The sequence below is a fragment of the Mustela nigripes genome, chromosome 1 (assembly GCF_022355385.1).
Source record: "Mustela nigripes isolate SB6536 chromosome 1, MUSNIG.SB6536, whole genome shotgun sequence".
NCBI classification, from domain to species: domain Eukaryota; kingdom Metazoa; phylum Chordata; class Mammalia; order Carnivora; family Mustelidae; genus Mustela; species Mustela nigripes.
In genome coordinates this window covers 237,745,507-237,758,903 of record NC_081557.1, presented here as the reverse complement: position 1 = coordinate 237,758,903, position 13,397 = coordinate 237,745,507, and the positions used below count along the sequence as shown (strand labels likewise).

The window sequence follows — 13,397 nt, the reverse complement described above, 5'->3', positions numbered from 1 at the left end:
AAAACACAGCCTGTTGACTTCAATAGGCCAGGAGAACCACAATGGATTTTTTTTTTTTTTTAACTATAATTCACATGCCATTAAATTCACCCTTTTAAAATTATATAATTCAGTGGTTTTTTAGTATATTCAGAGAATTGTACCAATTCACCGCGATCCAATGCCAGAGCATTTCTATCACTCCATAAAGAAGCCCCACGCCCATTAGCAGTTACTCCCCATCGCTTCTCACCCCAAGTCCCTGGAAACCAGTAATTGTTGTCTGTGAATTTGCCTATTCTGGACATTTCTTAAGAATGGAATCATGTCATATGGGGCCTTGCTTCATCCATGTTGCTGCAGCATGAATCAGTATCTCACTCCTTCTTACGGATGAGTGATATTCCCTCGTGTGGATTTTCCACATTTTCATTATCCATTCCTCTGTTGAGGGACATTTAGATGGTTTCCGCTCTTCGAAGCCATGGGATATTAAACTCTAGGGTATCATATGGGACCTTAGACAATTTCTCTAGGTAAGGCTTCTTTTCAGGTTGCAAAAATCAATATAGGTATGAAAGATGAGGCCTGTCCATTGCTTGCTGTTTCAACATTCTAAACTGGAAAAAGGAAATTCAATATCAAAAGTCTCTCCAGCCAAATAGCGCGTAAAACGCCTTCACAGTGACACGGTTTGAAAGGAAATCCCAAGTGACTCCAGCTCCTGGAGAGCAGATCCTGGGGCTCTCTTTGCTTTTGTCTGGGAAACTGCCCAAGCTCACTACCTTCAGCGGGGGCAGTTCATGAAATGTGCCGCCTGTAGAACCCAAATCCAGCCCAGTCCAGAGCACACATGGTCTCTCTTCCTAAGACATGAATGATACGTGGGTAAATTACATTTTAACATTCTACTGTTGAGGGGTTTGTTGGGTTTTCTTTGCCTTGTTTTTAATTTTCAAATAAGTAGAGGTTTTGCATTTTTTTTTTTTTGGCTTTTGAAAGGATGGGGTACACAAGAAATGTTTGAGTCTATAAAGTGCAGCTAAACATGCATTAATTCACTCGCTTCAGTGGTTCCCAAAGTATGGCCTGTAGACACCTTCAGAAATATCCATGATGACCTTCTTGGAGTACCTGAGGTCAAAATTTCAAAATTTGCATAGTACTATCCAGACATTACTTTTTTGTCTTGCGGCTGATACAAAAACAAGAGTGGGTAAAATTGCTGGTGCCTTGGCATAAATAGTGGTTCCAATCCTTCATGGACATGATAGTCCTCCCTGCCATGCACCAAATTAAAGAAGCAACAACAAAAGTCAGTGTCACATAAGAATGCCCTCGAAGAAGCTGTCAAACTAAGACTTCTGTTCCATCTTGAAACCTGATGCGTATCTCATGAATATTCTGTGTGGCACAAGGGGAAGTGAGCAGAAAGCCCTTCTGAACACCGGTGAGGTCCACCAGGCAGGATGCCCTGTGGACCATTTGAGCTGTGACCTGCACCAGCTGCTCTCATGTGGTTACAGAATCCTGCCTAAGGGTTGCCAGGTTGGCTCAGTTGGTTAAGCCACTCACTACCTTAGGCTTAGGTCATGATCCCGGGATCCTGGCATCGAGTTCCACTCCTTGGTGAGGAGCCTGCTTCTATCTCTGCCTCTGCCTATCACTCTGCCTGCTTGTGCTCTTTCCCTCTCTCTGACAAAGAAATAACTAAATAAAATCTTAAAAAAAAAAAAAAAAGGAAAGAAAAAAAGAAAGAATCCTGCATGAGTTGAAGGCCCACCCAAAGCATCAAGGGGAGCCATTGGTTTCAGTGTAATAGAATACTGTAACTTCACGGTACAGTTTCAGGCTCCACACTGAAACGGACCTCTAAGAAACTACTTGTCGACTTTTGATGTAATTTCAAAGAGTAGCCACACTCAGGAGAAAAGATCATTAAAACACTCCTCTGTTATAACTCCGTCTCTCTGTGAAGTTGAATTTCCCTTATATATTTCAACCAGCATATGAGAATCCAGCTTCCTTCTCTTGAGCAAGACATTAAAGAGATTATAAAAATAGAAAACAAGGCCAATTTCCTCACTAACCTTTTTTGTTGGGGCAAATACTACTTATAAAATCCGTTTTTATATTCTATGGATGGAGTTTTTTTACTATTATCTTTATATAAGTCAGTATATATTTTTTTAATATTCTGCCTTAATTTATAACTTGGTAAATATCGATAGATATAACATAAACAAAAGTTTTTGGAGATCATCAATAATTTCCTAAGTGTAAAGGAGTCTAGAGACCAGAAAGTATGAGAATGAATGGTTTACCTCAGTCATCCAAATGCTGACTCGGACAATCCCTACAGTAGGCTCTTTCATTTCTTTCTCTACGTGACCTTGAAATGAATCTTCGACTTCTTCATGGTAAACCAGTCATGACCAGAAGGCTTCCCTGGACCTGAATGTGATTATTTTTGATAACCTATATATACTGATTAAAGGACCAGCATAAAAGCATGGAAGTCAGGACGTGATCATGAGACATCTTGATTTCTGAGTGTGTTAGATTTCTGAGTATGTAGATTTCTGAGTATGTTAGTTTGGTTGTATAGAAGTTTGCAGATTCATGGCAGATACGAGTTTGTAAACAGTGTGTTCAGAAGACACAGTACCTCAAGGCGCACCTGAGACTCAGTCCGTTGAGTATCTGACTCTTGGTTTCAGCTCAGGTCATGATCTCAGGGTCATGGGATCAAATCCCATGTCGGGCTCTGTACTGACTCTGCTTGGGATTCTTTCCTTCTTCCTCTCCTTCCCCCTCTGCCCCTCGCCCCCTTCTCACTCAGTCTCTCAAATAAATAAAATCTTAAAAAAAAAAAAAAAAAGACATAGCACATCAAATCCTGTATCCTTAATCAGGGAATACCACCACTACAGAGGAGTCTCCTAGATTACTGCTTACCAGCCCTACTTCAACCCAAAAACTCTAGAGTAGGGTAGGGACACATCCTGGAGTGTCTGCCACATGTGCACCCAGCACTGGAACACTGTGCTTGGCGTCTTCCATAGGAAATCTCATTTTAATATCAAAACCCCTCCAGGCATAGGTAGTTTCACTCCATCTTTTAAGTGAAGAAACTGAGTTCCCTTGGAGGTTAGTTATAAACCAACATGATACAACTAGTCACAGAACTAAGCCTGGTCTGTGTCTCCCAAACTCAATGGACTATTCCTTCTCTTCATACCGGTACCCCTCTGCCTGTCTCGTCCCATACTTTATTCTAACATAGTTTGTCCTTACATATGAGATTTTGAATAAACATTGTTGAATTGTTGAATATTTGCGTAAGATATTGTACTGCATACGCCATGGGTTTTAAATGTTTCCGTGGTACCAAAGATTTCATTATTCAGTTATTTTTAATTTTTTATCTTTTTATCAGTCATCATGATTCTTTGTTGACTACCACACCCTTCATGTAAACCCACAGTTCTTAGTCATTGCTGGATAACAAAATACTTCAAAATATGTGCCTTAATTCAGCCAAACCTTCTATGAGCCATATGCCTGGAACCATATCAGTTCTCTTCAGTCTTCCGTGATTTGCATTTATGAATCCCTTTTGGTCTGATGCCAACAACTTCATTGAGAGAAAGTAAGAAGTCTCCCAGAGACCCTCATCTATATTGTTAGCAAAGTTCTTTATTAAGGTTCAGGATGTTTCCTTTTCTCAAATACCCGTAGAATTTGGCTTTCCTTGAACAATAAGTTTTGTTTATTTTTTTTTCCACCTCATGGATCCTAAGAATTGGTTAACAAGTCAGGTTTCCTCCTTCATGTTGGTCATTGGAAATTGTTTTTAATTTGTGACCCACATTTATAGCAACTTTGTGAGACTTCTTATAATTTTTTTCTTTAATTAGCCTCGTTTGATTCCATGGTGTGACACTTGGTTCTCCTTCCTTTTTTTTTTTTTTTTTTTTTTGGTTCTCCTTCTTTTGTTCAACGATTATAAATTGATTTATCTTTGAAAGAATTCTGAAAGGATCTCTTTGGTTTCCATTTCTAATGAGCCTCTCTTCTTGTCATGCAGGTAATGTATTTGGAAATGGGAAGACCTCTGATTATCTGCTGTTGGGAAACTTTGTTTACACGGTGAGTACAGAGCATTTGCCTAGCTTGTATATAAAATCAATCCTTTCATATGTGCTCATTTTATTGTCAAATTTAACCATGTGCATTTCTGAACATAGCGTTGTTTGCACTTCCCTTTAAAAATGAAATAAAATGTTTTGACTATTAAGAGATTATATGAGGTTATTAATATGTCACTTAGGCTCACTGACTTGACAGGACTTGTTGCCATTCCCTCCTTCCTCTTAGCACACCCCCATTTCCCCTTTTCCTCTTCCTTGTCTCTTTTTCTTCATTTTTATTTTACTGCCCTTGTTAATACTTTTTTTTTTTTTTTTTTTTTTTTTTTTTTCTTTTTTTTTGCTTTCCTGAATTTATGGCAAATATTATCATACTGTTCTTGGGTGTTTAACCAGTAATGATTCTAGAGTCTCACAATAACTAAAATGGGAGAGGAATTACTCTTTGGGGACATTCCATCCACACAAGGCATGGCACCCACTGTGTTATGTCATTATCCAAACACTTACAGAGGACACACACATGAGTGCAAGCCCGTTCCTGCCATAAAGGGCCAAAAAATGTCTTAAGACCACTTTTCCCTTAGAAAAAAGGCACTACTTGGATGCTAAGGCCCGAGGTCACGTAGTTGGTGTCTGATAAGTTTACTACAACCTTCAACACTGAATCCTCAGGCCAGGGTTCCTTCCTCTGATTCCGTGTCCCTCTCCGTGCCCCCCGAGTGAAGGTGGGGAGCTGCTCCAGATAATAAGCGGCTGTCAGCATGGCTGACTTAGTTGGGAGAAAAACCATAATATGGCGTTTAAATAACTGAATGATGGGACATTGAGGCCATTAAATAACAGAGGGATCAAGTTATTTTCTAGGGCTTCTCCTTTCCGTTGACTCCACCCACGGAAGTAGTAACAGAAAAGAAAAGTATGTTTGGAGAGCTGGTGACTGGGTCTCCTGCAACGTGAGTGTAAAACAGAAATAAATATTCAATAGAGTCAGTTTAGAAATTAATCCAAGTATAGAGCAACGACGTCTCTTAGGACACGTTAAAATACTCTGGTCTCAGGAGTATTAATTTTATGTCAAATTAAGTTTATTAATTGTATGTCGCACTGTATCTCTTAGTTTTGAACTTCTTTTTAGAGTGTTAATGCGTACTTGCATTCTCACAAAAGTTTAACTTCTACAGAATTAATCCTAAATTGCCTTTAGAGATCTTGCTGAGAAAGCCTCCCCTGAGCCTCACTCTCTGACCCCATGGGGAAGGCCGTAACGCTCTTTGCAAACCTGAACTACAACAAGGCCTGCAAGCGCCTCTCGCCCAGCCGTGCTAGGCCCGCTTCTCACTCCCACCACTGCCAACTACAGGAAGTGGCCAGAATTCCGTTGACTACTAACAGTATTTGAAATTTTATTTTTAATTGTAAATAGCTACTAACAGATTACAGTGCTATGCACTGCTCTTGTGTTTTATACTCCCTGCCCTCTGAGGCAGGAGATCATTACCAGTCCCATATTACAGATGAAGAAGCTGAGACACAGATGTCAATCACCCTGTACCTTAACCAAAACACCTGATAAATGGTGGAGCCTTGACCGCGAACAGTCTGACTCCAGGGCAAGTCCAGTTAACCGTGGCCCTACCCTCTGGAAAACCCAGGGCCATTCATTAAACCTAGTGCCCTTACTTCAGAATTAGCAGCAGGGTTAGCGATGGTAATGGGTGTGTACATCCTGGAGGGTATTAACAGGCTTTTATGTCCTGATCTGTAGGGTTGTAAGTAAGTCAAGTTACAGAGTAAGTGTTTAGGTTTCTAAATATCCAGCTATTATACTACTTTTAGGATTTATCCTTAAAATTTGGAAAGTAGGGGCTTTAAGTATTACAGATGATATACAATTGAAGCAAGCTTGAAAATCCAAGTTACTGCAGACATATACTCCTCATTCAGAAATGAATCTACAGAAGCCTCGTGGATGGACTGGGAAGGTGTGCAGGGGAAGAGGATGGTGGTAGGATGCTGTTCTGGGCCCTTCTGACCGGTCACGGCCATCGTGGGCAGGCACCCTGCACCTGTGTCATTGCAAGATAGACATACAAAGCAAGCTGAGTCATCGGCCAGTCCCATAGTCTCATTCACTGTATGACGCCTGGTCTTTATAAACCTCCCTTTTAGCCATTTGAATTAACACATTTATGAAATAACATAACATTTTCCGTTCTGTTTTAGTTTGTGGTGATAACTGTGTGTCTGAAAGCTGGATTGGAGACATCATATTGGACATGGGTAAGAGCATCTCCAACCACAACCGAGGCGTGTCTCACTTACTTACGTGTTATCACGGACATTGTCGTTCTTCATTCTTCCTTTATGTGTCCCTGTACCCTTGTTCCGTGGATTGTTCATTGGGAGGGGTCTTGGGTGGAGGGAGAGGAACCAGGAATTCTAGTGTGTCTAGTTTGGAAACAGCAAATGAAAAAAAACCTCACATGAGTTTATGGACCACAAGATTTCCAGAACCTTTACTATATTATTTTGACTATCCCAGGAAGGAGAGAGGCTTCCAAAACTTGACTAAGAACCTTACTTAGTTGAGCATGTCACAAGACACATTTCATAGAAAACCCATTGGAAAATGATTTCGAAAACTGGGAACATGAGCGAAAGATTTGTCCTCGGACATTTCTAAATATCCAGTCAGGATAAAAACAAGTTCCATTTTAGAACATTAGTTCTGAAGTAGATTCACATCCAGGTAGAGAGATCCAGGAAACAAAAGGAAATGAAGGTTTGATGCGCAGGGGAAAGACGGGCCCACGAGACGTGGATCAGACAGTCCTGACATCCAGGTAGCGTTCTCACAGGTGGTGTCTAGCCACTTTAGGTGAGAGTGTGCAAAGCAAAAATAAAGGAGGTTAAAGATGGTAGCAGATTGAAAAAAAAAAAAAAAAAAGAGGAGAATCAGAGGAGAGAGGCCCCCAAAGAAGGTTGAGAGGGAAGAGTTGGAAATGCCAGCCCCGCAAACATCTTAGCTGTTGGGGAAGACACTAGCATTAGCACCGATGAAACATCCTGTTAAAACACACACACATCATTATTCAGAAATTCCTAGAAAGAATACTTTATGGTGTAGTAAAAAAGTAATAAGGGCATTTGCAAAAGCTGTGTGTGTGTGTGTGTGTGTGTGTGTGTGTGTGTACACTCAGTCTCCCTGGAAGTCTCGTGTCTCACTTTCCCTTCCTTCGCAGTTCAGCCACATAGCGATTTGGGGCAGCATCGCACTCTGGGTGGTGTTTTTTGGCATCTACTCGTCTCTGTGGCCTGCCGTTCCGATGGCCCCCGATATGTCAGGAGAGGTAAGGTGTCCCCATCACTCATGACAGACAAATCTGGAAAATTGGTATTCATTAGTGAGCCCTAATTGTTCAGCTTGGATTTATGTCAAAATAGTATTTGACCATTTAAAAGCTATTCTTAAACTCCACGGTTGCAAGTGATAAATCTTGAGGGACTATTTTACACTTGGACATTTTACTTAAATCTGACTTATCCTTTCATAAGCATAGCTAGAACCATAAACTATGGTCGTCGGGGGCTTGAATCATGTTAAGAATCTCTACCCAGAAGATGCCATTTTAAAATTAGACCGTAAATCCACAGATACATTTTGGAGAAGCAATCTGGGGAAATGGCAAGCTTACGTCTTTGGGACAGTCTATCATTTCTTCCGTTATCTCTTATTCTAAAGAAAAGTCTACTGTCACTGGATTAAATGTACTTTCTGAGAGTCTTCCTAAATGATACCAGTTTGGTTTTCATTTTGAACGAGTTAGGGCATCTGACGGTGCGGCCTTATCACAGTCCATTTTCAATCCTGTCTGTCAGTTTCTTATTACACGGGTAGGAATTGAGTTATTAGGTGTTCATGGGGGAGTGTCACAAGATCTCCTTTCCTTCAGAAGAGATTCCAGCAGTAGGAAGGTTTATGATTTCAATTGTAGGAAATTTGACATAAAATGTATAAAAGAAAATGTGGAAAACATTTCAGGATTTCCTGTGACCTCACAGTAACTTGCAAACCAAGGAAATGTGAGCTCCATTCCTACACTGTTGTCCTGCAGCCTCAGGAAAGCTTTCCAGTGGTTTCCATGGATTTGTTGCCCCTAAGTACCGCCTGAGTACCTTTCACTTTTGACAGTCTGGTTTATAGATCATTTTCATGAAATTTTATCTGACAGCATCCTGCTTTTTATAAATTAGCAGAATGCAGACACACTTTAAGAAAAAAATTTTGTGGTTAAATTTATTAGAGAGAGGCATTATATACTATTACAGCAAAACCAGACATATCAAGGAACAAGTATTTCCTTCCACCAAAAGTGAAGGCCGCTTTTGAAACATGTACTGTGAACTCTAGCAGATTTACAGCATGTATTTTGAGGAAAACAGAGAGAAAGCTATGAACGCACCTCCTCCCTACCTTGGTTTGAGCCCTTTTTCCCTGAAGAAATAAAATCCAAGACCGTATATGTCTGAAGATGCCACTTGGAAAAATTGGTTCTATTCTTTGTGTCCATTTGACGGGCTCTGTCTGATTGAACCTGCTTTTCCCTCAGGTTAATTTCAACATAATGTCATTTTCACAAGACCTCATTTTATCTTGTTTCTTAATGCTTTGTCTTCGAGATGAAGGACCCGAGAGATATTGAGATTCAGATAGTTTAAGCAACTGAAGCCAACAGCTTTTGATGACAAGAACAGAGTTTTTGACCACCTACTTCTAGAACAAGTGTGAAGTTTGATTGGCTTCTTGCCAACCAAATATAATTCTAGCCTTGCCTGTAGAATTCCTGGTATTACCCAAACACAAAACTTAATATCATCTCTTGGGACTTGCGGTGATGCTGTGTTTAATTCGAAGTGAAATGAATGTCAGTACTCGATCACGTTTCTGTTCACTTCATATACAGTGGGAAGTGCTAACAGGGGTTCTTTTTCTTGTTATTTTATTACTCCTGATGCTTTGAATATAATGTTTAAATAGCTGGGGCTCCATTGAAAATATGAAGAATGGATTAATTTACCCATAGGCTTGACTGGTTTGTCCAAAATGTAAGTCAGTTGAATTTATTCAAAGAAAATACTTTAAATATATGTAGTACTTAGTGCTTACAAAGCATTTTGATATATGTGTATGTGGGCAAATGAGCCTCTCAACAACTCCCAAGACAGGGTTTAACAAGTATGCCACTCAGATTCTCCGGGATAGAGAGTCCACATTTGCTGTTTCCTGGGCCTAGAGCAATGGATCCCAAGAAATATTTGTAGCAATACTCAATGTTGGACATTCTTACTACATGTAGAGAGTCACTAGTTCTACTATAATCCAGTTATTTTCAGAAAGAAGGAACTACCCTTAGGTTTACATTTTTTCTAAGCTTAAAATTCTATCTTGCAATCAAGAGTATAGCCAGAAACAGGGGTGCCTGAGCGGCTCAGTGGGTCAAGCAGCTGCCTCTTGATGTCGGTTTAGATCATCATCTCAGGGTCCTGGGATCAAGCCCCGCATTGTGCTCCACACACAGTTCAAGTCTGCTTGTCCCTCCCCGTTGGCCCCTCTTCCTGCTCGTTCTCTCTCTCTCTCTTCTTCTCTGAAATAAGTAAAATCTTTATTTTAAAAAAGAGTATATAGCCAGGGGGCACCTGGGTGGCTCAGTGGGTTAAAGCCTCTGCCTTCGGTTCAGGTCATGATCCCAGAGTCCTGGGATCAAGCCCCGCATCGGGCTCTCTGCTCAGCAGGGAGCCTGCTTCCTCCTCTCTCTCTGCCTGCCTCTCTGCCTGCTTGTGATCTCGGTCTGTCAAATAAATAAAATCTTAAAAAAAAAAAAAAGAGTATAGCCAGGTACATACATACATGCATATATACAAACATGCAAATATATGAAAAATTCATTTATTTACCAATATCTCTGTGTGTGTGTGTGTGTGTGTGTGTGTGTGTGTATGTATAAAATTGGCCAGCCATCCTGGATAAAATTTACTTATGCATCTGTTAACTTTCATAGCAAAATACTATTATATATTACATATATTACTGAGAGTTACCTATAGTAATATATTACTACAAATAATATTGGGCTCAGTATAAATCTTAGCCTTCCTCAATCTGATGTGTTTAATGTAATCCACATAATGAAACATGGCCCGGAGCAGCCCCCAGGACTTAAGGTTCCTCCACAGGATTTGTGAGGTAGTGTGTGGTAACTTTCTGTCACAACCACCACACGGCCTCGGTGTCTGATTCCCCACACTGTACCCTAGGACTCCAGTTCTATCCTGTACTAATGTGACAGTAATTCTTCCTAAATCAAAACAATTAATTAAATATGTATGTGTGTCTTGGTTGCCTAAAAGCCCTGCAGGATAGTACAGAATTATGAGAGATGGAGTCAGACTGAAAAGAGCAGCCCAGCTCCCCCATCCTGGTTCAAGTGGTATTTTGGAGGGCGCTACACTGTGTGGCATCAACAGGACAGAGAAGTTCTTCAAAAAGGCAGCCAAGATCTGGGAGAAATAATGCCACCATTAATACCTGGTGTGTCTTAAACACCATATCCCCAGAACTTCTCTAAGTACTTCATACACATTCCTTCAGTCAACACTTTACCAGTAATTTGTTGACGTTCTTCAAAGTGTCAGGCACTGTTCTAGACACTGTGGATTCATTAGTGAATAAAATAGACAAAAAGTCATGTACTTCTCAGCCTCCTTTTTTTAGTGGAAGAAGACAAAACAATGACATGAAATCTATAGGCGGAAAGAAGTATATAAAGAAAAAAATATAGCAAGCACTGGGGACCAAGAGCCAACACTTTCAGTCATGCTCCCCACAGAACCTTGTGGCTTTTATTTCTGGTCAGATCAGGAGCCACTGGAGGGACTGTAGAGGGAGGTATTGGGATCTGACTTGGGTTTTCGGGGCAGGACCAGGGCTGCTGTGTTGTAAACCATTTAGGAAGTTTATCCCAGTACCCAGGTGAGAGAAGATGTTGGTGTAGGCCAGGCGAACTTTAAAGGTCGAGCAGATGGGATTTGCCGGCCACCTGGATGGGAGGAGTGAGAGGAATAAAAAGCAAGGCAGACCCCATCATGTCGTCCATGAACTTCATCAGGATGTGCTTGTCCTCAGGTCACTGGCTCTTCATGGAAAACCTGTTACAACCAGTTGAAAGATGAGAAAACAGAGACACAGAGAAGACACAGGGGCTGATTTTGGCTCAAAAAGTGCATCTTTCAAACATCTGGAGAGCCAATGGGTCATGATGTCTAGCAGCAGAACAGGAGGCTGAGCTCATTTAACCACCTCTTTCTGTGCCCGGTGGCCGGCGGGGACACTTTGGCAGAATCTGTCATCCGCACCTCCAAGGCTGCCTTCCAGCACCTAAGATTCAGATCTCTGTGCCCTCCTCTTCACCCTGCTCCCTCCAGAGGAACATCTGAATTGTCGCGAGGGCACAGGCTGTTTTGTTCTAGTTCACGGGCTGTCAGGGTGCCGTACGCAAATTAGGCAACTTACGGGTACAGGTCTCATGCTTCTATATTCAGATGGACTCGTGTTCACACATAGATCAGGATTGTCTAGTCCTGTCCAATTTACATTCTTAGTTCATCTTTGCAGCCCCGTCTGAAGACAGAGCCGTTTCTCTCAACACGTTCGAAGAGAATCCTTGCAACGCTGAGAGGGGACAGGAAGGGAACCGACATTTACTGTGCACACAGCATGTGCAGCAGGCGCTGTGTGTGATTTCCAGCATTCCTTGTTTTATTTATTTTTTTTTAATTTTTTATTTTTTATAAACATATATTTTTATCCCCAGGGGTACAGGTCTGTGAATCACCAGGTTTACACACTTCACAGCACTCACCAAAACACATACCCTCCCCAATGTCCATAATCCCACCCCCTTCTCCCAACCTCCCTCCCCCCAGCAACCCTCAGTTTGTTTTGTGAGATTAAGAGTCACTTATGGTTTGTCTCCCTCCCAATTCCATCGTGTTTCATTGATTCTTCTTCTACCCACTTAAGCCCCCATGTTGCATCACCACTTCCTCATATCAGGGAGATCATATGATAGTTGTCTTTCTCCGCTTGACTTATTTAAATCCATGTAATAATAAACCTTTGTGGTAGGCAAAGTGATAGCAGGTAGCCCAGAGAATTCATCCCAGGTCTTCTCAAATCCACTGGCTTCCTGGTTTCCTCTAACATTCTAAGGATCTAAATACCTTCTCTTTGGGCCCTGGCTCTTTTATACCCCCAGGTGGGAAATTCTTCTTCTTTTTTTTTTTTTTCTTTCTCTCCTGCAGCCATCTTCTCTGCACTCCACTGATGTCCCTGATTTAGCTGCTATTCCCCCGGACACCCACAGCCCTGATCAGTTTCCCTAAGTTAGCCAGGTGTGGACATCTCTTTTCAAAAGCACGCAGATTTTTAATTCTCCCTTTTCCACATGTACCTAACCCCCTAACCCATAATTAGAAATGCCATCTCACTTCACATCCTGGCCTCTTCTTGACCACAGTATTAAGATAACCAATACCCATCATATTAAAAAAGATGCTTATGAAATCGAAAACCCAATCATCCCATTATCATTGGAGAATTCCCAGTTTCCACTCTGATAGTAATAGGGCCTCGTCAGTCGCCAGCATAGCACATTCCTTGCCTTCACTATGGGCATTCACGGCAACATGGGGAATTGTACATTTCACGGACACAGAGTTGTTACACACAGTTCGCAAGTTCTCGTGGCTTGTGAGTGCGCTGAGACGGGAATGCAGCGTCTGCGTTCAATCTCCGTACACACTGTCCTCTGTCCTCTGTTCTCTGTGCCCTCTATGTTTCTCTCCCTTGTCTCATCCCTCTCCATGGAGGCGTTTCCTCCCAGCCTCATCAGCCTTAAGGACGTGAGATGCCTTTTTCATATGACTGACAACCATCAAAGTAGGTGCATCCAGTTGGTAGACTAAGCCCGTTGTCTGTATGTATTATTTCTATCATCAGCCGTCCTCAAGAGCTATACTAGCTCTTCCCACGGATCGCAGGTTCTTTTCACACCATCAGATCGATTCTTTTCCCCTGCCTTCAGCACATTCTACATGCACAAAGTTCCAAAAATGGTTCCCCAAATATCTCAGAGTTGAATGCCGTCTTGGATGACTCCAGCTACAGCCAGACTGGGTGGCTCTCAGTTGGTGGGCAGGGTGTCG

At 41.6% G+C, this 13,397-nt stretch overlaps 1 protein-coding gene across 3 annotated transcripts in view; it reads left to right on the top strand.

Moving 5' to 3' along the window:
* Positions 1–13,397, top strand: part of ATP8A1 (ATPase phospholipid transporting 8A1) — a 234,470-nt gene that overhangs the window by 193,389 nt on the left and 27,684 nt on the right. For all 3 annotated transcript variants that reach the window (XM_059383312.1, XM_059383321.1, XM_059383304.1), the window contains 3 exons: positions 4,070–4,131; positions 6,357–6,413; positions 7,376–7,483. In XM_059383312.1, coding sequence (XP_059239295.1) covers positions 4,070–4,131; positions 6,357–6,413; positions 7,376–7,483 — 227 coding nt within the window. The remainder of the gene's footprint in view (positions 1–4,069; positions 4,132–6,356; positions 6,414–7,375; positions 7,484–13,397) is intronic.